Source organism: Myiozetetes cayanensis, unplaced genomic scaffold (genome assembly GCF_022539395.1).
Source record: "Myiozetetes cayanensis isolate MyiCay16 unplaced genomic scaffold, myiCay2020 scf1, whole genome shotgun sequence".
Classification (NCBI taxonomy): domain Eukaryota; kingdom Metazoa; phylum Chordata; class Aves; order Passeriformes; family Tyrannidae; genus Myiozetetes; species Myiozetetes cayanensis.
Window position 1 is genome coordinate 87997114 of NW_026086604.1, and position 20013 is coordinate 88017126.

The 20013-nt window shown below is 42.0% G+C and overlaps 2 protein-coding genes across 2 annotated transcripts in view; both read right to left on the bottom strand.

The window, feature by feature from the left end:
• Nucleotides 1-1992: 1992 nt before the first annotated feature.
• Nucleotides 1993-10214, bottom strand: FAM8A1 (family with sequence similarity 8 member A1). Its single transcript, XM_050313976.1, has 5 exons — nt 9629-10214; nt 6151-6271; nt 3822-3945; nt 3458-3597; nt 1993-3141 (listed from the first exon to the last, which is right to left on the bottom strand). Exons 1-5 carry the CDS (start codon nt 10212-10214, stop codon nt 2997-2999), a joined length of 1116 nt encoding a protein of 371 aa, XP_050169933.1. The 3' UTR covers nt 1993-2996.
• A 7443-nt stretch (nt 10215-17657) lies between these two features.
• The window catches only part of CAP2 (cyclase associated actin cytoskeleton regulatory protein 2), a 67687-nt gene continuing 65331 nt past the window's right edge, over nt 17658-20013 (bottom strand). Inside the window, exon 13 of the mRNA XM_050311823.1 lies at nt 17658-19194. Within this exon, the coding sequence (XP_050167780.1) occupies nt 19111-19194 (84 nt within the window). The 3' untranslated portion in view covers nt 17658-19110. The remainder of the gene's footprint in view (nt 19195-20013) is intronic.

Here is a 20013-nt window from a genome sequence, read left to right on the forward strand (position 1 = left end):
CAGTTAAAGGAACTTCTTGGAGAGCAAACATTATTCTAGTAAAATCAAAGGAAATGCTTGTTCATCTGGGGACCCACCGCTGAACTTTGTACCAAGTCACAGCGTTCAGTGTATGACTGAGATACAGTTTCTTCCTTCACCAGAACACGGCTCACCCCTCCTACGTCTGCAGGTGCCGAAGGTACAAAGTGAGATGAGTTTGTATGCATGAGCTGGACTTGACAGCAGGACAAAGGCCAACTGCCCTTTTCACGTGTAAAGCTCCAGTCCCTGTTTCTAGAAACAGAAAATACTCAAAACCACACACAAACACTGCTGTTCAGAAAGTCATATTGTGCCACTGTGGCTGTGAAAGGATTATATGCAGTTACGTATTTCCAGTTGTCTAAACCTGAAAAATGCCACAGATTTCACTTTTCCCCCTTAGCAATAAATCACTGGCCCAGTACTCATCCTACAAACAGAAGAAGGTGGCATCTTCACTGCAGCTTGCATAAGAGATGAACTAAAAGCATTTCCAACTGCTTAATATATATATTTCCATGGATAGGCTCTGTCTTCTTGCCTTAGTTTTCTTTACCTGCTGTGGTATTTTTCTGCAGGGTAAGATAAAGCTTCCCTTACATCTGAATTGGCAGCAATGAAGTTTTAGCCAATGGTATTGCTTTTCCCTTCCCTCCCCCCACATCTTGAATCCTAGTTTCTAGGTCACTGCTACAATAAATAGAACAAAACTTCTTTTTGTGAATAGGTAAAACACCCTAGAAGGGACTTTGGTTGGCTCTGACAGCTTTAGTTTTCATCAGGCTGATTGCCATGCCTGACGTCAGTGCTGAAGTCAACATTCTTTGAAAGAATGGAGCACAGCTCCCGTGAGCTGGGGTGTTCAGCCTGGAGCAAAGGAGGCTCAGTGGTGACCTTATTGCTCTCTACAGCTACCTGAAAGGGTGTACCGTGATGGGGGTCTGTCTCTTCTCCCAGAAGTGACAGGACAAGAGGAAACAGCCTCAGGTTGGCCCCAGGAGGTTTAGACTGGACATTAGGAAAAAATTTTTAATGGTAAGAGTTGACAAGCATTGAAACACCACATATGGATGTGGTGGAGTCACCATCACTGGCAACACTCAAAAAACATGTGAATGCCACTCGAGGACAGGGTTTGATGGTGAACATGGTGGTGGTGCTGGGTTAACAGTTGAACTTGATGATCTGAGAGGTCTTTTCTACCCTTAACAGTTCTGTGATTCTAGGAACAGTTAAGTGGTATCTCTGAAATTCTGTCTCAGCTCAACATCTTCAAGTGGTCTAGCATCAAAGGGGTGTTTTTCTGAGGCCTGTCCATTGCCATTTAGTACTTAGATATTTTTGTTTCAGTGATGCCTATCATTATTAGTCCTAATGGTACACTTAAGATGCCAAAGTTTTTTGGTAATAAATCATTAGTGTAAAACAGTAGTAACCCTCAAAAGTATGAGGTATTTTGATACTGATACACTGTCTAATTGAGCAAAGACTCAGAACTTTCCTAGCCAAGACAACATTTTTTTTCACTTCAAAAATAAATATTTAAAAGTAGTTATCTAGAAATTTAGCAGCTTCATTCTGAAGAGATGAAAATCTCATTCTCCCACTAATCAGCACTGGATCCAGTCCTGATTTATCATTCCAAATGGCGACTGAAATGCATACACAGAAGAACATGACTTGGCAAACAAAAGTATTGCAGAATATGAACACATTACTAGGTTATTTCAGCTGAAGACAAGAGATAACCAAGCTCTCAAACATGTCCATTGTCAACAAAACCACTGTCCAAAACTGAAGGCAGGGTAAGAACTTCAGCCACTGAGTGGCAAGTTAGGCCTATGGGAGGAACAGACAAAATTCTAGAAGAATTCCAAACACTTGCTCAAATTTTACTAAAACATTAACATTGTTGCTAATACTCATTTCCCAAGATACTAATAACATGAGAACAAATTATCCAAGCTATGTAGTCATGCAAAATATTAGGCTTCTTTATTCAGTATTTAAGTTATTCTGAATATACAAACAATTAGCCAGAATGATAAAGTGAGAATAACCAGTATTTCTGCAGATTTACACCCATAACACATTTCAGTTAACGTTTTCTGCATGCTCCTGGAACACATTCAGTTGTTTTGCTCTGCATTATATGCAAGAAATAGACAAGTGCTTTCACTCCAAACAGAAGCAAAAAAAGTTACCTTTCATTAGCATGATCTGTGCTGTTCACGGTTCCAAAATTATTTACACACACCAGTTCACTAACACTGCAGAGTAACATACCCTTCCCAGAGGAAAAAGCAGCTATTGTTTCACCTCTTCCTTAGCATGGACAAGTGAAGTAAGTGACAATCATGCAAAAAACTTTTCACATTAACATTGTGATAAAATACTTAAAAGGTGAGGGAATATGATCTGTGAAGCAGTAATAAAAGACATGATAGCCACTGCTGATCTCTCTCTCTGCACACGTGGCAATTTAATGAACACGATTTGCCTTGCTGTCTAATACTGCAGTTCTCTTCCCCCTTATCCTTTGACAGGAAATGGCCTGGAAAACAACTTGATTTTCTAGTTACCTGCCAACATCCAAAACTGTAGGAGCAACATTTCTTTTAAGGTGGAGTATTTCTAGGTATCTGCTTTCCACAGACTGACGAACAGAACAGCTCCTTTCTGCAGTTAAAGCAGCCACTTCTTGTCTCATCAATCAGAGGTTAATACTCCCAGATTTAATACATATAGTCTCTCCCAAACTTCTTTGGCATCTATGAAAACTCCAGTATTTTGAAGGTAGCTGCTGGCATCATACAGGAGCCATACATTTTCTTTAGCTTCTGAATCTGTTCCCATTTAATTAGGGCAAAAGATTCCAACAGACACCTCAATTTCAATTCTGGGGTAGGTCTTTATTCTCTGGGGGTGGGAGGGGATCTTCAGAACCAGTCTGGAAATCTCATCTTTTGGTATCATCTGACTCCATTTCTTCTGACCACAATAGTTCCTGCCACAATATCGTAGGCTGTTCTGTTATGCTGGAAAAACAGCAGTGTAATAAATGCAGGAAAAAATGACGCAATAGAAAAATTCTTGATCAAAGCTCGTACTGTGGACCTGAAATGAGAATAGAACATTCAGTGCCTTATTTTCACTTTTCTGCTTATGTTAGTAATTAACTTCCAAGTTTAGTGCCTCGGTTTTGCACAGTACAAAGATCAATCTCTGGAGGAGATTTTACCACCTAAACTGAAAAACATTCAGTGTGATTGAATAATTACCATTTTACTCTTAGATCACACAATCTGACAATAGCTCTTGCAATCTAATTATTGCAAAGGTCAACAATAAAGCAATGATGTATTTCCTCCCAAATCACACGCTTTCAACACTGTTAATCTGAGTGCAACGTGACCGAGCCAAGAGCACTTACGTTGTCATACTGACATTGGAGGATGGAATGACTAACACTCGGCTGGGCGCAATAAGTACAGAGGTGTCACATGTCACAACTCGCAGTCCAAGCAAGAATTTCCCTGGGGTTGCTCCACCTGCTCCCCAAATACAGATTATCTGTAAAAGAAAGGTTATTTCAATTCCACACACCACCATGTGGTTGACAGGTCTAGCAAACTTGGTTATCCTCACAACTACGTGGATGTCATAAGCTTCAGCATAATCCAAAATACTGTAAAGAGGATTTACTTTATAGGTCAATGGTGACAGAATTTTTTTAAAACCATTTCTTAACAACTGACAACTATTAATTATAAGAGTTAGTGCTTATGCGTACTTACCTCATAGAAGCAGACTAATAACCTGTAGATGAGAGCTACTATCATCATTTTCTGCAAATCTTCCATGGATGTGTCTTCATCTATTTCCTCTATGATGTAATGCATGGCAAATTTAGAGATGTCCCTGTGCAAAATAAAACTGAACTTCAAAACCATCCTCTCAATACCAATGTTGCCCCTTTAATACTACAATTCACTCCTTCAGTTCTGGTATTAGCAGAAGAACAAAAGCTCCTTGGCTCTCTGATACTAAACAAGCCATTAAAATTCAGAACACTAGGTTTCCTTCCGAGTTGCTGCCTAGCTTGTTTTGTCTTTTTCATTATGAAAAGATCGCTCTTTATTACCACTTTTGCACAATGGTATCCCTGGGTAGTGAGCTGCGGAATTGTTCTGAAAATTCTCACACTTCTTGGGAGGTAAACAGATTCTGCGGGTGATCATCTAACTTTGTATAAATGGAAGGTATCCAAGTCTCCAAGTCTCTTCCTTACAGAAAGTCTCAACAAAAAAGAACACTTCTCTACAAACACAAGGGAGAAGATGCAAGCAGGGGAGCCCTATATTGTCCTTTGCATGATCAGGGTTCCTCATTCTCAGCAGTCTTTACTGCTCACCATACTCTACTGGAGGAAGGCACTTTGGTATGCAACAGGAAGATTTTAACTGAAAGCAATCAAAACCTTCTGGTTTTTATCCTAGCAGAGCTATGTGAAGCATCCATTTTGAGTTAATAGCATATTTTCGCAAGATAAACTCCACATATTTAACATTCTTATCTGACACCTGGAATGGATATAACTGCAACATTTTTAGGCAAGAGCTTTTCACTCATGAATCTGAGACTCACATAAAAGCGTGTAGTCCCACTTCCAAACAGTCCATCTTATATTTTTACTACTTATCCCCCTCTTTATTCAGACTTAAGGATTGAAAAGGAATTAAGAAAACAGTGTAGCACAACCTGCATGTCCCTTCAATACAGCCTTGACCTGAAGTTTCTTTCTTGAGCCTGAGAGGAGGTATTTTTTTCATGACAACTCAGCCTAACCTCAACCTCACATCTCATAAGCAGAACCATCCCCCCACCCTGCTGTTTCTCTGAAGTTCCTTGTAAGCAACACTTACTGGCTCTCACAAAACCAGTAACATTGAATGTGCTGTACATTACACCTTCACTGCTTTACAGAAGCAATATACACATAGTTGTTCCCCATCTTTCCAGTACTTCATTTTGTATCATTATCAGGCTACTAAAACCAAAATGGAAACACAAGCTGTCAGGTTACAGTTGGAGGTTTTGGCAACTAAAGAGAACTGAGATTTTGGCATTTTAATTGCTGCTTATCTGAACAAAACCCACTGATTGCTTCCACCTACATATTTATAGTTTTGGATTTGACCCTCTTTCACACACCTTTCAAACTGCAATTAAAGGCACCTGGAAAATACTGTCTGTACAGTAACACTTTATGGTCAGTCAGTGTTTGGATGGCTCTTAAGCAGAAAGCTCAGGTTCTGAAATGTGTTTGCACAGGAATGCAATTACTGACTACACCAACTATTGACTACTCATCTCTTAATCAAACTGAAATAATTGATTACCTCAACCCAAAGCAGAATAACTAAATGAGTTGAAGAATAAGATAGCTACAGTTAAAGAAGCAGATAAAAAAAGTCTTTGAGGTAAAGTATTACATCTGTGTACAAAAATATAAAATGAAGAATCTTTTGGTCTAGTGCACACTCAATGTTTAATTGTAGTTTTTAAGAACCCAAATTTACACCCAGTAAAGCCTGCAGTGTGGTTGCATTCCTAGCAATGAGGCTGCATTTTCTAGTACATACATATCTGATATGCTTGATCAGATTTTTTTTTTTTTGGTGTAGGTTAGCATTGTTTAGGTTAGAAATCTAAAAACACAGCACCTTAGAAGATGCTGTGAACAAATTTAACTCCATCACAGCCAGATCCAGTACATTTTAAAATGCTGTTTAAAAAGACAAGTTTATTTGTCAATGTTTTTTCTTTGAAAAATATAAAGGACTTTTTAACAATCTTGCTATTGCCCACCCCTAAGTAAGTATGCAACTCTACTCTGTCCGTAGTAAGGAGTTTGTGAGCCTATACACCTGTACAAGTTCTTTGCTTCCATCAGCAGACCCAAAAATCAGGACATATTTAAAAGGAGGTTAATCTAGCGATGCTTTTTCCTTAACTTCTGTCAGTTATTCAATGCCCAAGTGTACCATAAATACAACCTGACGCTTCAAAGAGCATGAAAAGCTTAAAGTTGTATAGAACAAAGCTTTAAATTGTTCAACTTACTTTATTCCACTGAGGTGCATAATACTTAAAATGATGGTTGCCTTTATAAAGAACAGAATAAAAAAATCCACCATCTCTGCTATGAACCTGTGTGCCAACGAAGGGATAAGGAACTCCCGACCTGTAACAGAAATAGTTAATATTACCCAGATTTTACTGAACTAACACAGTTAACACTATCAGCCAAAGAACACTCCACATTAACCTTTCTGCAAGTACATACTCAAGATCTTGATCTTGGCTCACATCTTCTTCAAGAAAATTTTTTTATACATACATTTTTAGAAGTTACCTGAATTGTTTAAATTGAGTTAAAAGAGCCTTCTTAAATTAAATTCTTTCAACCTGTGAGTCCCCTCATGATAAGGATTACAGGCAAAATCATACTTTGCTAAAGAACTGAAGTGCATTGAAGATGCATGAAATTTTGTGTTCTTTTATTTAGAATAGCCTCATAGAGAAGTAAATCTGAGAGGTCAGATAAAAGACAAATTAGATCTTAGATCTACCACAACTTTTCTACTGCTCAACAGCAAGGCTTCCATGTGTACCAAGTACCAGCTCTCAGAGTAAACCACAGCATATTTTGTCCCCACTCAGACACAAACAGGAGCGGATGAAAATATTAGTCATACTTGACATAAACATTCCTATAGACTACTTACAAATAAAGCACAGCATGCTGCTCTACCCCCAGCCAGAAAATGTACCACGTTTCTCCTGCGTTAATTGGCAGAGTGCAAATGGGTACAAAGTAAGTAGTCCCAGTTACAAGACCTTGTTGCTAATGCTACCTCAGGTGATTAAAGCAGAGAAAACATTAAAGAGTGTCTTAGAAAGTTTCCACGGAATACTGTGGCAAAACAATTTCGTCTGGACCCAACTACCACCCCTCTATTTCCCAAAGGACGAATACAACTCTCACACGGAATCTGCAAGGACTCACATCAAAACTTCACCCAAAGTACTCCTCGAATTAACCTACAGGAAATAGTTACTGGGTTTGGTATTGTTTCTGAGAACAACTACCCCACACACAGGAAAACAAGAAAAGAGGAAAGAAAATCATTCCAATTTGAAAAAACATCATCAAATTTCACTTTGAATGAGCCTCCACAGTCCAGCTGCTGAGGCTGATCCTGCCAGTCGTGGCCCTGTGAGCAAAGAGGGCCAAGACAAAAGCCCACAGCGCTCGGGCGCTTTCTAAGTGGGGTAAGTAGAATCAAGCAGAGATTAGGTAAGAGCCAGCTCTTATTTAACATACCTTGTTTGTATATCTTTGTTTCATACCTGCTGCACCAATAATACCTCTGCATCTATAGTATCAAGTAGCATGACTCTTATATATATAATAATAAAATTCCTCCCCATTGTCAAAGCCTGCCCAAGTTGTCCATTAAATTCTAAGATTATTCAGCTAAGTCAAGTGGGAGCATAACCAGACTCCCAGTCCTGGCCTGAGCACACAGCAACAGCCAACAGCCTTCATTCGCTCTGTTAAAAGCAGCACCTTTGTTGAAGTTAGTGGCAGAGATTCACTTGAATAAATAAAATTCAATGACTGCATAAGGAAGAAGCTACGTGGGGCTAAGAATATAAATATTCAAATTTTGTTAAACTCCATTACATTAAGAAACCTTGGCAACCCTTAAGACTCTGGCAGATCTACACTGCAGTGATTCAAGATGTTCCTCATATTAGAAATCCACTATTTTGCCAAGGGTTGCTGTTTGTATGGCAAGGACAGCCAAATGCAACATCCATCCAGCTCAAAGTATAGGATTTTACATCAAGATTAGTACTAAAGATGTGTTTGCACCAGTCAGCCACAGGGCAGCTGGGGCTTGGATGCACTTTTTGCCCTGCTGTTCCCAGCAGATGAGCAGCAATCTCCTGCAGCAAGGCAGGGAGGGGCAAGGCGAGGATGAGTCTTAAATCGCGATGACCGCGCTGTTAATACTGGTGCTCTGGCACACACCTGCAGGCAGGCTGAAGAGGGACAGGCAGTTGACAATCCCACTTTTTGACATCCCAGTTTAAAATCTGCAACATTAACATAAGCTGTCACTTGTTTCAGCTTACGTAAGCAGACTGGGCTGTAAACTGCAGTGGCACAGGGCCTGCCCTGCCGAGCCTGCTGTGTGGGCAATAATCTACGGCAGGAAAGAAGGAACGGTAATCACTTTAGCTGTTCCAGATATATCCATCTGCAATCTGAAGCCAAAGCACGGGCACAACAGTCGTCGTTTGTAATTGTATTGTACCACTGTATCCCACACAGAGTTCCCTTAGGAAGGCCAAGTGTTGCAACAGTATGTGTAGTATTCCAAATAACCACAGTCAGCAGCATGAAATGCTACTGAAGCCCTAAATTACCTTTAACACATGGAATTAGCTCCTGAAAAACTAGGTAAAAATCCAAGAATAATTTCATTCTAGCCTTTGTCCATCTTCTCTTTTTTTTAAGGACTGGCAGTATGTGTTCATAAGCAATCTGTAACTCAGAATCAGAGCACAATTACAGAAAGTACTACTTTGTGTTATAGCCATGTTTAAGCAGCATCTGCTCAAGACATAAGAAAGAAGCAAGTTCAGAAGCTAGATCCCCTTCCCCTCAAAAGAAGGGAAAAGGAACTAAAACATTTTTCAAACACACACAGCCACTGAGCTTATAAATAATGTTACAGATCAGTAATGTCGTGCTTTGCCCTGCAGAGATAAAGGAGATCTGGCTTTTCTCCAAAATCCTTCACCAGTGCTCTGCTTCACAGTCTCCTACCATTATTCGAGGTGTTACGGAAAAATTCAGGGAATGTCACTTATATGTTCCTCGACTTGTGAGGCTCCAGGTTTTACCTCTGACGTGATCAGGGCAAGTTTGCCTTACTCTTGAACAAATATAAACAGAAGGTCTGCTGTGCACTGCCGTCATTATTTACAGCTGTAACAGACTTTTGTTTATCTCCTGCCACCAGCTTGTTCAATGTCAGCGTGCTTTCACTTCTCTGCTTCGATTTCATTAAATGATTTTATTTGAGGACTGAGAGCCGGCTAAAACAAGTAAACTTAGTTTAGATTTCATCATCTAAACAGGCTGCTTATAAGTCTTAGATACATTACAAGCCCGTGACGGTAAGATTAAGTTCCACCAGAAAAGAAAACAACTCCTTCGTATCCACGCAAACATCTTGCAACCAACTTACACGCAAACCAACCCTCCCAAACCTGATTACGGATCAAGCTCTGGATGCACCACCTCGGCATTAGGGCCGTCACCCTGTGTCCCAAACCTGCTCACGGGCCAAGTTCTGGCTCCACCACCTCGGCGTCAGGGCTGTCACCCCGCGGCACAGCCACAGGCCCGGGCCCGCCGCACACGGCAGCGCAGCGACCCCCACCGTCGCACACCGCCGGCTCCCCCCTACAGCCCCCGGCTCCTGGGGCCGCTCACCCTTCTCCCCACCCCTGCCCCACTCACCTGCCGGCCGCCCCGCGTCCCTGGGGGCAGCGCTGCCGCTGGTGCCGGCGGCGCTGCCGGAGCCCGCCCTGGGCACGGCGGACACCGCGCCCGCCGCCCCCGGCCAGGCTGGGGAGGCCGCACCGGGGGCGCGGGGCCCCGTCCCGGCGGGGGCCGCCTGTGGGGGCGGCGGAGCGCAGAGGTAGAAGGGGCTGTAGCAGTAGTAGGCGGCGGCGGCGGCGGCGGCGGCGCTGGCGCTGGGTGCGGGCGGCTGGGCGGCGGCGGCGGCGGCGGCGGCGGCGATGAGGGCGGGCGGGCAGCCCTGCCAGCCCAGGTAGCCGCAGTACGAGTCCCACAGCCACTGGTGCACGCGCCGCGCGTACTCCGCCGCGCTCAGCGGCTTCGCCCCGCCGCCCTCCGGAGCGCAGCGCGGCGGCGCCGAGGACGCGGCGGAGGAGGCGCCGGCGATGTCGCCGTCGTTGCGGCTGTCGTTGTGGCTGGTGTTGTGGCTGGCGCTGTCCTCCCCCCCGGCGGCGCTGCCGCCCCCCGCCATCGCCGCCGCCGCCCCAGCGCCGGCCCGGCCGCGCTCCGCCGCCGCCTCCTCCATCGCGGCGGGCGCCCAGCGCTCACCGCGCGTGCGCGGGGGAGGTGCCGCGCCTCTCCCACTTGGAGGGGCGGAGGGGGGGGGGAGGAGCGGCACGCAGCCTGGCGAGGAGCGCGCCACGCCCGGAAAGAAACGGCCTTTACACCCCCCACCCCTCTCCTCCCCCGTCCTGCACGGGAGATGGTATGGCCGGGCGCTGTGACGGACGCGGCTTGCCCGGGGTCCGAGCCAGCTCATACGGAGACTGCACAGGAAAAAAACCCAAAAACACCCCACAGAATCAATTTAGGTTGGAAAAGACCTCTGAGGTCATCGAGTGCAACCTATGACCAAACACCACCGTGTCGGCTAGACCATGGCACTGAGTGCTAAGTCCATAGTTTCCCTAAGAACCTCCAGGGACAGTGACTCCACCACCTACCTCCCTGGGCAGCTCATTCCGATATCTAATCACCCTTTCTGTGAAGAAATACCTTCCAGTGTCCCACCTAAACCTCCCCTGGCGCAGCTGAAGACTCTGTCCTCTCGTCACTTGTTACTTGGAAGAACAGACCGACACCCACCTGGCTACACCCTCCTTTGGGGTAGTTGTAGAGAGCAATAAGGTCTCTCCTGAACCTCCTTTTCTCCAGGCTAAACAACCCCAGCTCCCTCATCAGCTCCTCATAGCACATACGCTCCTCAAATGCTGAAGAAAGAACCGGCTGCAGGTTTAAACACAGTTCTCCAAACTAATTTTTATTCTTGAAGGTTTCTGTGTACTATCAAGCATCTCAACCAGACTGCAGGTGCTGTAGAACACTGATGTTAACACAGCTCACAGTGAAGTAACGAGTGATGTATACTGTGAATAGAGAGTGTTTCCCACGTTGAACACAGCAAATATCACAGCTGAACAAAAACCAGAAATTTCTCCCTCACCCTGTTAAACTATTTTCCCAAACTCATTTAAAAAAATAAAGTAATTTCATAGAATCATAAAATGGCCTGGATTGGAAGGGACCTTAAAGATCATCTAATTCCAATCTCCCTGCCATGGGCACGGATGCCTTCCACTAGACCAGGTGGCTCTAGACCCCATCCAACATGGCCTTGAACACTTGCAGGGATGGGACATCCACAGCTTCTCTGGGCAACCTGTTCCAGTGCCTCACCACTCTCACAGTAAAGAATTTCCTCTCTATATCTAACCTAAATTTCATCTCTTTCAGTTTGAACCCAGAAGTTCCTGTGGAGTGAGTCTCTTCATACAAGCAAGCTGAGGAGAATTGCCCAAATGCTTAGCAAGTGACCCATACCACCTTAATTAAATGCAGTTACATAAGGAACTGGCACTCATTATGTAGCTATGGTTCTAATTACACTGGCATATGTTTTTCTAACATAGACCTTGGTGAAAAATGATTTGGGAAACATAGCAAGTTTTAGCATGATTAGGAAGAAAGAAAGGAGGGAAGATAGACTAGTGTATAGAAGTAAACATGGTTTTAAACCATCTATTAACCTAATAGAAAAACTATAGCAGAAAACTGACAGTAAATGTAGCATAACAGAGCTTCTTTCTTTATAATATTTTGCCTCTTCCTTCATCAGTTACAGTCTATTTAATTTTTTTTTTTAATTTGCTTTTTACCACAGACCTGTCAGGATTGAAGAGTATCAGGCCCTTTTTCTAAAATATCTGTGTGTGTGTGTGTGTGTGTGTGTGTTGCTACAGGTTTGGAAAGCCAGATCAGTTCTTAAGGTACAATTTCAAGATCTCAGAGTCTTCATATAATGCTGCCACTCACATGTAAATTTTAGGCTCACCAGCAGCAGCATTACTCAGGCATAACCGGTTAGAATTCACTATGTGATTATACTGGACAGTCAAGGTGAAACAAAATCACTGACAGCAGAGATCAGGAGGCTAACAGGTAACAGTGCAGTATTTCCTCAGGCCTAAATTTTTCATTTATCACTTTTTCATTCTTCTGCCTTAAAAAACCCCAAACCCATGAATGACCCACAAATTCTGCTAGCATTCAGACTTTTCTATTCAGGGATGCATCTGACAGAGATGCTGTAACAACAGGGCTTGCCAGGAGTGAGAAACTTAGAGCTTAGGCTTTTGATGACAAAGGGTCTTGTTCCACTGCTGTGTCAGATTGCCACACATGGCAGTATTTATAGTCTTCTGCAGCACTGATTTCTCGCTGCTTAACTTTGCTTCCTCTTGTGAGCAGAGTCAGAAAGGCAGATAAGCTTGGGCAGCTCATTGTAGCGGTTGATGAGAATAAGTGGTTGAATGCCTCAGCAGTTAAATATCCTCTTCTCTAGAAATGAGATTTGGGCAAGAGGAAATGTTTTGCACTAGATCAAAAGAGGGAGGTAAGCACCTAAAAGCTGTTTTATTGCAATAGTTAAGGTTTAAGGGGAATCTGGAATCCCATCTTAAGCTCTTTGAGTATGGATAATGCTGAAAAGCCTCATCAGTCACACTTGAGCAGGCAATCTTTTATAGTCAATAGGAAGTGATAGAACACTGGTCTGCTGTAAATCTAGCTGTTGTTCAGAGCCACAGGCATGCATCTTTTCTCAATTTTGATATGCATTTTAGCATCTTGTTTTCAAGGGTTTTAAACCATTTTTAAAACCAAGGAATCGCTGAAGCATTAAAGTTCAGTTCCTTCCTTTGCTTGGGGCATACAGATCACACCTCCTGCATCATGCTGAAATGTTCTAATAATAGGAGTTCTTCTGAAGAGTCCTTGGATGAGAGTTGTTGGACATTAATCAACAACAAGCTCTTGTCATTCCAAAGTGGTTAATTATTGTTGTGCCCAGCAGCCTACATATATATGTGCTATTTACACATTTGTATCAAGTATATATATGTTCACATATGGAATGAAATTATATGCAGATGTTGGTCAAAGAGTTTCTTCATCACTGAAACATATAGAGTGAGTCACCAAAGAGTAAGAACTTGTTGGAGCAAGCAGCCAGATATAGAACAGGAAACTTGAGCCAAAACCCCCAAATTTACAGAACTCTAAAGTAAAACATGACACATTTAGTGTGGCAAATGGCACAACTCCTAAATTATATCTGCTTAACCTTTCACTCTTAAAACTGATCTGTCTCATTCATCTAAGGAATTTGAAGGAGAGATTGGCTCTAAAAGCTTACAGTCCACTGAGAGGCATTTTCTTTCTAATAGAGGCAACTTCAAGTGTAATACGGAGAAAGCAGAATTCTAGTGGTCACAGCTGATAGAAGGGCCATAGCAAATCAGCTGGAGGAAAAGAAAAGAAACTTCACAACTTTTATATTAGGGTACACAAGTTACTCTTGTGTACCCTAATATTTACTGTTTACTAGTACAGTCTGTTTTAGGAGTCATATGTAAATACCTATATTTACCTTTTACCTTGGCCCTGTTTAAATGAAGAGCAACCAGAGAAAACAGCTTTATTCAGGAGTGTGGCACTCAGAGGCCTTACCAGTTATATAATTCCCTATTGCGTTCTTTTCTGTTCCCAGGGAGGAAATATGATTGTGCCTCTGCTGAAGCAGGAGTGGAATTAGGGCTTTGGAGACTAAGAGTCTTTGGTGGTCAGTGGTGATCAGGTAGGGACCTCAGAGTGCAGCGAGACTTAGGGAAGCAGGGTTAAGCCTAGGAAATCACCACTGAGTTTTGGGTGGTGGAGTAGCGAATGTTCTCTGTTCTTCTACAAAAATTTTGGCACACAAAAAGATTTTTCAGGAATATTTCAACCATAAAAAAGGAGCAGGTTCTTGTTTTCTGGTAGTCAGAACATTCCTTGGGGAGCTTTATTTATTTTATCTAATGACAGGGGCATTTTTATGCGCATCTTCTGAGGGCAGTAGCTACTTCTGGACAATATTTTCACAGCAGGTGGGCACAGATCACCTCCAGAAGGGGAACTGAATCTGATTTGTATGTTCTTGATAACTGCTGTGCTTGCTGGCATATCATGTAGTTGAGTAAACATGACCTCCATTTGTCTGGGAGCAGCTGCTTCCACATTTTAGAAGCAGCCCAGTTGAACTGCACATCAGGAGAATGTGCTAAGGGTGTGTACTGAATTGAGCCCCTGAAGGATTCCAAATGGATAAAGGAAAGCCGTGATGCACAGGCTGATGAACACATAGTACAGTAACATTGAATTCCCTAGGACATCGAAAAGATTCCTGTTTTTCAAATGCAGACTTGAAATTACTTACTTCCTTATTTTCAATAGCTCTGTTAAATATTACTTTTAAGTTTAATCAACTATTTTTTTAAAATGTGCTTTTAATGGATATATGCTTAGCAGTGTTAAAAACCGAAAAAAGTAGTTGCTTTTTCCTTTTCTTTGTTCATCCCACTCAAACCTCCTCGTTTCATCAAGAAGATAATTTCAAAATCAAAGAAATATTAAACGTTTTCACCGTGACTTTTAGAGGGCAGAAGTTCCTTGGCAAAGAGCATTCGTCCAAACAGCAAACGTCCTCTGTAAGCGGTGCAGACCAGCAGTTTTTCATCTAAAGCTTACGAGGGCCTCGGTTGTTTCCTGCCATCTGGTGGGTACTTGGAGTCACTACCTCGATACTTCTAATTTTCACTTAGTAACCAATATTCTAGTCAGCTAAGCAAGTGTCACAGAATCACAGAAGCGGTGAGGCTGGCAGGGACCTCTGGAGTCCCTCTAGCCCAAACCCCCTACCCATGTGGCTTTTGAATGCCTCCAAGGATGGAGACTCCACCACCTCTCTGGGCAACCTGTGCCAGTGCTCCACAGGAAAACAGTGCTTCCTGATGTTCAGAGGGAACATCCTGGGCTTCAGTTTGTGCCCATTGCCTCTGGTCCTATCACTAGGCACCACTGTAAAAGAGACTTGCTCCATCCCCTCTGCACCCTCCCTGCAAGTATTTATACACATTGACAGATCTTCCCTGAGCCTTCTCTTCTCCAGTCCCTGCTCTCTCAGCTTTTCCTCCTGGGAGAGATGTACCAGTCCCATCATTATCTTTGTGACCCTTCGATGGACCCTCTCCAGTATGTCCATGTACTCCCTTTGTCCAGCCCAGGACTGGATACAGCACTCCAGCTGCAGCCTCCCCAGTGCTGAGCAGGGGGGAAGGATCACCTTACCCGACCTGCTGGCAGATGTCTTTCTTATGCAGCCCAGGATGGCATCAACCTGCAGAGGCACAGAACTGGCTCATGTCTAATTTGGTGTCCGTCAGGACTCCCAGGTCCTTTCCTGCCGAGCTGCTCTCTCCAGCTGGGCAGCCCCCGGCATATATTGGTGCATGGGGTGGTTGTTACCCAGGTGCAGGACTTTGCAGTTGCCCTTGTTGAACTACATGAGTACTCTTACAGAAGTTCTATTTGAGAAAGTATGACATCCATAGAAGCTTTTCATAGGAAAGAAGTTTTTTATATTTAGACACTTTGATAAAAAATCTCCTTCTCTTTTATACGTATTTTACTAGCTGATTGATGGCATCTGTACTGGTGAGTGTTTGACCCTTGCAGATTTACAGAAATGAACTGGCTAATTATACCATACACATTTGTTCCATGTTAATATATGAATCATATTCACTGTTTTCTGTTTTGACAGTTGCACTGATTTAGGGCATGACCACAATTTTAGTGCAGTGTGGAGTTGAAATCAAGGGGCACATTTGGTGTGATTACATGCAGTAAAAAGAAATGATCAGTGGGAACTCAGGGATGCTCAGCATTTAGGAGTTCATTCCTTGCTGGAGTGAACCATTAAACACAGAATAAACTTGCTGCTGAAGACTTGGTGGATGCAACTGGTCATGGTTGGGATGATCCATCAACTCATAATTCTGCATCTTGTCGACTATTTCTATCTCAAGATAAACTTGATTTTTCACAAAATGAGTTTTTAACCTTTAATTGTACACAAACTCATGTAAGGTAGAATAAGAATTTTGTCCATTTAGCACTCCTTTGTAATCACAGAATCAGTTTAGGTTGGAAAAGACCTCCGAGATCATCGAGTCCAACCTATGACCTAACACCACCTTATCAACTAAACCATGGCACTAAATCCAGTCTCTCCTTAAACATCTCCAGGGACGGTGACTCCACCGTCTCCCTGGGCAGCCCACTCCAATGCCCAATCACTCTTTCTCTGAAAAACTTCTTCCTAATATCTCACCTAAAACTCCCCTGGTGCAGCTTAATTTTGAATAAAATTTTGAATTTAATGACAGTTTGCAGCGGAAGAAAAGTCCAGCCTATTGGAAATGTATTACAGGTATTTTTTATGATGACCAGAAGTGACAAAAAGTGGTTATAGATTTTTTTCTATTGTTATGTGGTTGATAAGTGTGCTGGATAAAAGCTATTTTACATATTTAAAAAGTTTATCTCCTGTTTTTGTGGTGTCCAATAACGCATTGACTTGACAGACTTTTCTCCAACTGAAGCAATTACCTTGGGTGTCTGTCCGTGCAAGGCCTTCTTCCTTTTCTTTTAAACTTCTGCCCTCTGACAAGGTTCTCAAGTGTGCTCAGACTGTCAGCACACGCTGCTACTGCACAGATCCTCTTCCTGTTAAGAAACCAGTCAAAGCAATGTACTCGGGTCTTGCGAGTTGTAGGAACATGAGTGTTAAGGAGGAGGTCTAGACATGGGGGAGTTTGCCTTCAAATGTTTAAAAGAAGAATCAGATCAGCCTTCACAGAATTTGTTTTTGATGGGGGAGTTAAATCCCTTGGAGGAACTACAGGAGTTTTCCCATGTAGTGATTCAGGGCTGTTTCGCTGCTTTCTTTTTATCATCAAGCATTCAGTACTGGTTTTTTCTTACCTCCAAAGCATTAAGTGGTGTCCTGTTGCTGCATAATGACTTGTTCCCTGCTTGATGCTGTCTGAAAGAAGGAGTCGCTATCTCAGGGCAGAATGTTCCATAATGAGACTGCTTTGTGGAACAAATTATAATTTAAGGATTAAACAATCCTTCAGCGATCCTTTTATCATGACAAGTATGCGACGACCATTTTTCAGAGATGAGGTACATCCAAGTGACACACCGAGTGGACAGCTTGTGCTTTGGTAACACAGGAGGGACACATCCAAAGCCATATAGAGAAACAATGGGGAAAGCTAAAAGCAGAAGGCAAACCTTATCAACTTGCACCAGATCACGATCATCTCCCTAGACATAATCGCTGGAAGATACAGGTGCACCTAGAAGTGAGAATCATGAAAAGCTCAATTTTCTGGCTGTCATCAAAGTTATGTGCATGACACTTGAGGTTTATCTGCTGGCATACAGGTGGATTATGTCAGCAAAAGTGATAATGTTTATTAAAATGGGAGGAGGAGTTACTTTTTTCACTCAAGCTTTTTAAACAGTGTTTAAGGAAGAGAAAGGATATAGGACAAACACTGCAATGGAGCAAGCTCTGAACAACTTTGTTCTTAAACAAGTACATTTTCCTTTTATTTCATAAGAAGTTTACTGTTGAAAAAATGGTATATATTAAAGCAAACACATTATACACATAGATTAAACATCAGATAGCAAAACTGTATGGAATGAGCACTACTAGTTGTATTGTATAGGGTTTACAATCAAAGATATACTTAAAAACCCTCAAGAGTTAATGTACTTTCAAGGTAAATTAGGCACAAAATTTAGCTTGTAACTAGCTCTGCAAACATGTCACTGTGATTTCACTGATACAAAGTATCACAAGTGATCAGAAACATAAGCTGACTTTTTAAATTTTTAAAATTTTATTTGTACTATGTGCTGATATAGTACAAATGTATACAACATTCCACCTTTGTTAAAAAAGCATGTACAGTAGGAACTATAAAGTAGAGTCAAAGGTCTAAACAGAAAATGACCCCTTTATTTGGGGTCAGAATTAGTATGGCGTAATCTATGGCTTTGCTTTGTGGACGTATTTGAAATTGAGTAAGTCCTAAAAATATGGGGGGAATAAAAGGAAGATATTTTCCATTAATTTGAGCTACAATAGAAATATTTTAAAGGAACTTTATTAGAGGAAAACTAGCTAGTATCAGATATATCTGCCTCCCTCAGTTTTCTGTATAGGATGCAAGATACAATGTGAAATTTTAAAAAGTGAGATATTGTGTCACCAAAAAAAAAAAAAAAAAGAAAAAAGAAATCCAAGGAGAAAAATACCCTCAAGCCAAGGAACAAAATACCTTCAAGTAATTTGCTGCAAGGTCTTAGTCTGTGAATCATAATAAAATCTTTCCTCACAGAAAACTGTGGGATCTTCTAAATACACATACTAGAAAAGTGTTTGATTAAAATATCAGATTTTTTTTTTTTAATTCTCAGTTAGCAAAATGTATTGCTGTGCTGAAAGTTGTCCTTCTTTGCTCATTTAAGACAAAACCCATTATGATTGCCACAGAACTGTGAGGAACTGCATACTTTCTCGGGGTACATTTTTACTGCATCATACAGGAATTGCTAAATAGGTAAAAATAAACATCTTAAAAGTCTTAATGCTGTTTTTGATTAGCAGAAACACAAAAAGGAATGCACTGAAGCAAGATGATAAAAAAAATGTGTATCGTGCAGTATTTTGGTTTCATGTAGACAGTATCTCAAACCAATGATGTGACTGAGGGGCTTTAATCTATTACATTCACATTTAGAATTAAAACTGTACGTGAAGGCAAACTGTGTGGAAACGTGAAAAGCACCGGGGTGCTTGACAGAAGGGTGCCAGATGTGTTATTGTTTCTAGCATGCAGAGCTAATGCTTGAAGGCCTATCACAGCAGTGTGAACTCCTGCTACTTCTAGTTCTTTACATTACTGCTTTGTACGTGCTGGCTGCGGTCTGGTCGCGGTCAGCAAGTGCTGTATGGCGCTAGGAAACTAACCCACGATCTCTGCAGGTTCAGTGACCAACTTAGATCCATCCCATGCTGTCTTGAACTGTTCAGGAACCGGAAATTCTTTCTGTTAGGAAACAAAAGCAACAGTGATGGTTAAATAAACAGTGGATACCTCATGAAAACTGGTGGAATACTATTAGTGCCACATGACTGAGAAAGCATTGATAGCTCAGACATGCCAGGATTAGAGGAAAGCCTTCTTCATTACCCTAGGAAGCTATTTTACAATGCCACACAGGAAAAAGCCTGATTGCTACCCAGTTTCAAATAGCCTTGGTATGGCACTACTTTGCAATAATCCCTCTCACACCATTATCTGTATCAACTAAGTAAATAAGCCTCATGTCAGAAATGACTTTAGATTCCATCAGTGTCTGGGTTGGAAGACAGTAGAAAGGATTTAGATGTGGAGATTTAGCCAGAAGTCTAATTCTAAGGACAAAAGCAATGCTATAACATGGAAGAATAAAATAAAAAAAAGCGCTATCATTTTCAGTGTGATGCACTTCAAAAGACTCAGCGTCCTTTGTGGGGTACACAAAATGAAGCAGAACATTAAATAAAGTCTTCTTCCATTCTACAAATTCAGTGAAACGATGGGAGATGTAATTGGCTATTTCTTTGTATCCAGTAAACAAAAATATATGTGAAGAGAAGGTTTTTTTTATTCAAACCTCAAAGAACTGTTTTGATAGCCAGCAATTTCAGATGTTACGGTGATTTTGAGGCGAGGCTGACCAAAAGGAATTTTTTAAAAAAAGAAATGGGTGCATATGTGCCCACTGAAAATTGTTCCCTTTTTATTTATCTGAAGCTGGGCATCCAGCAGTCACTTCTGGAAATGCGGAGCACGAGAATTCTCATTACACATTTTATTTTAATA

Bases quoted from the DNA above. Each gene is read 5' to 3' on its own strand.
- FAM8A1 (XM_050313976.1), bottom strand. From the start codon at position 10,214: ATGGAGGAGGCGGCGGCGGAGCGCGGCCGGGCCGGCGCTGGGGCGGCG. The intron at 3,946-6,150 runs GTAAGTTGAACA...TATTTTGCACAG, and splicing joins ATGCACCTCAGTGGAATAAA to GGACATCTCTAAATTTGCCA. The intron at 3,142-3,457 runs GTAAGTGCTCTT...TTCTCATTTCAG, and splicing joins TCCAATGTCAGTATGACAAC to GTCCACAGTACGAGCTTTGA.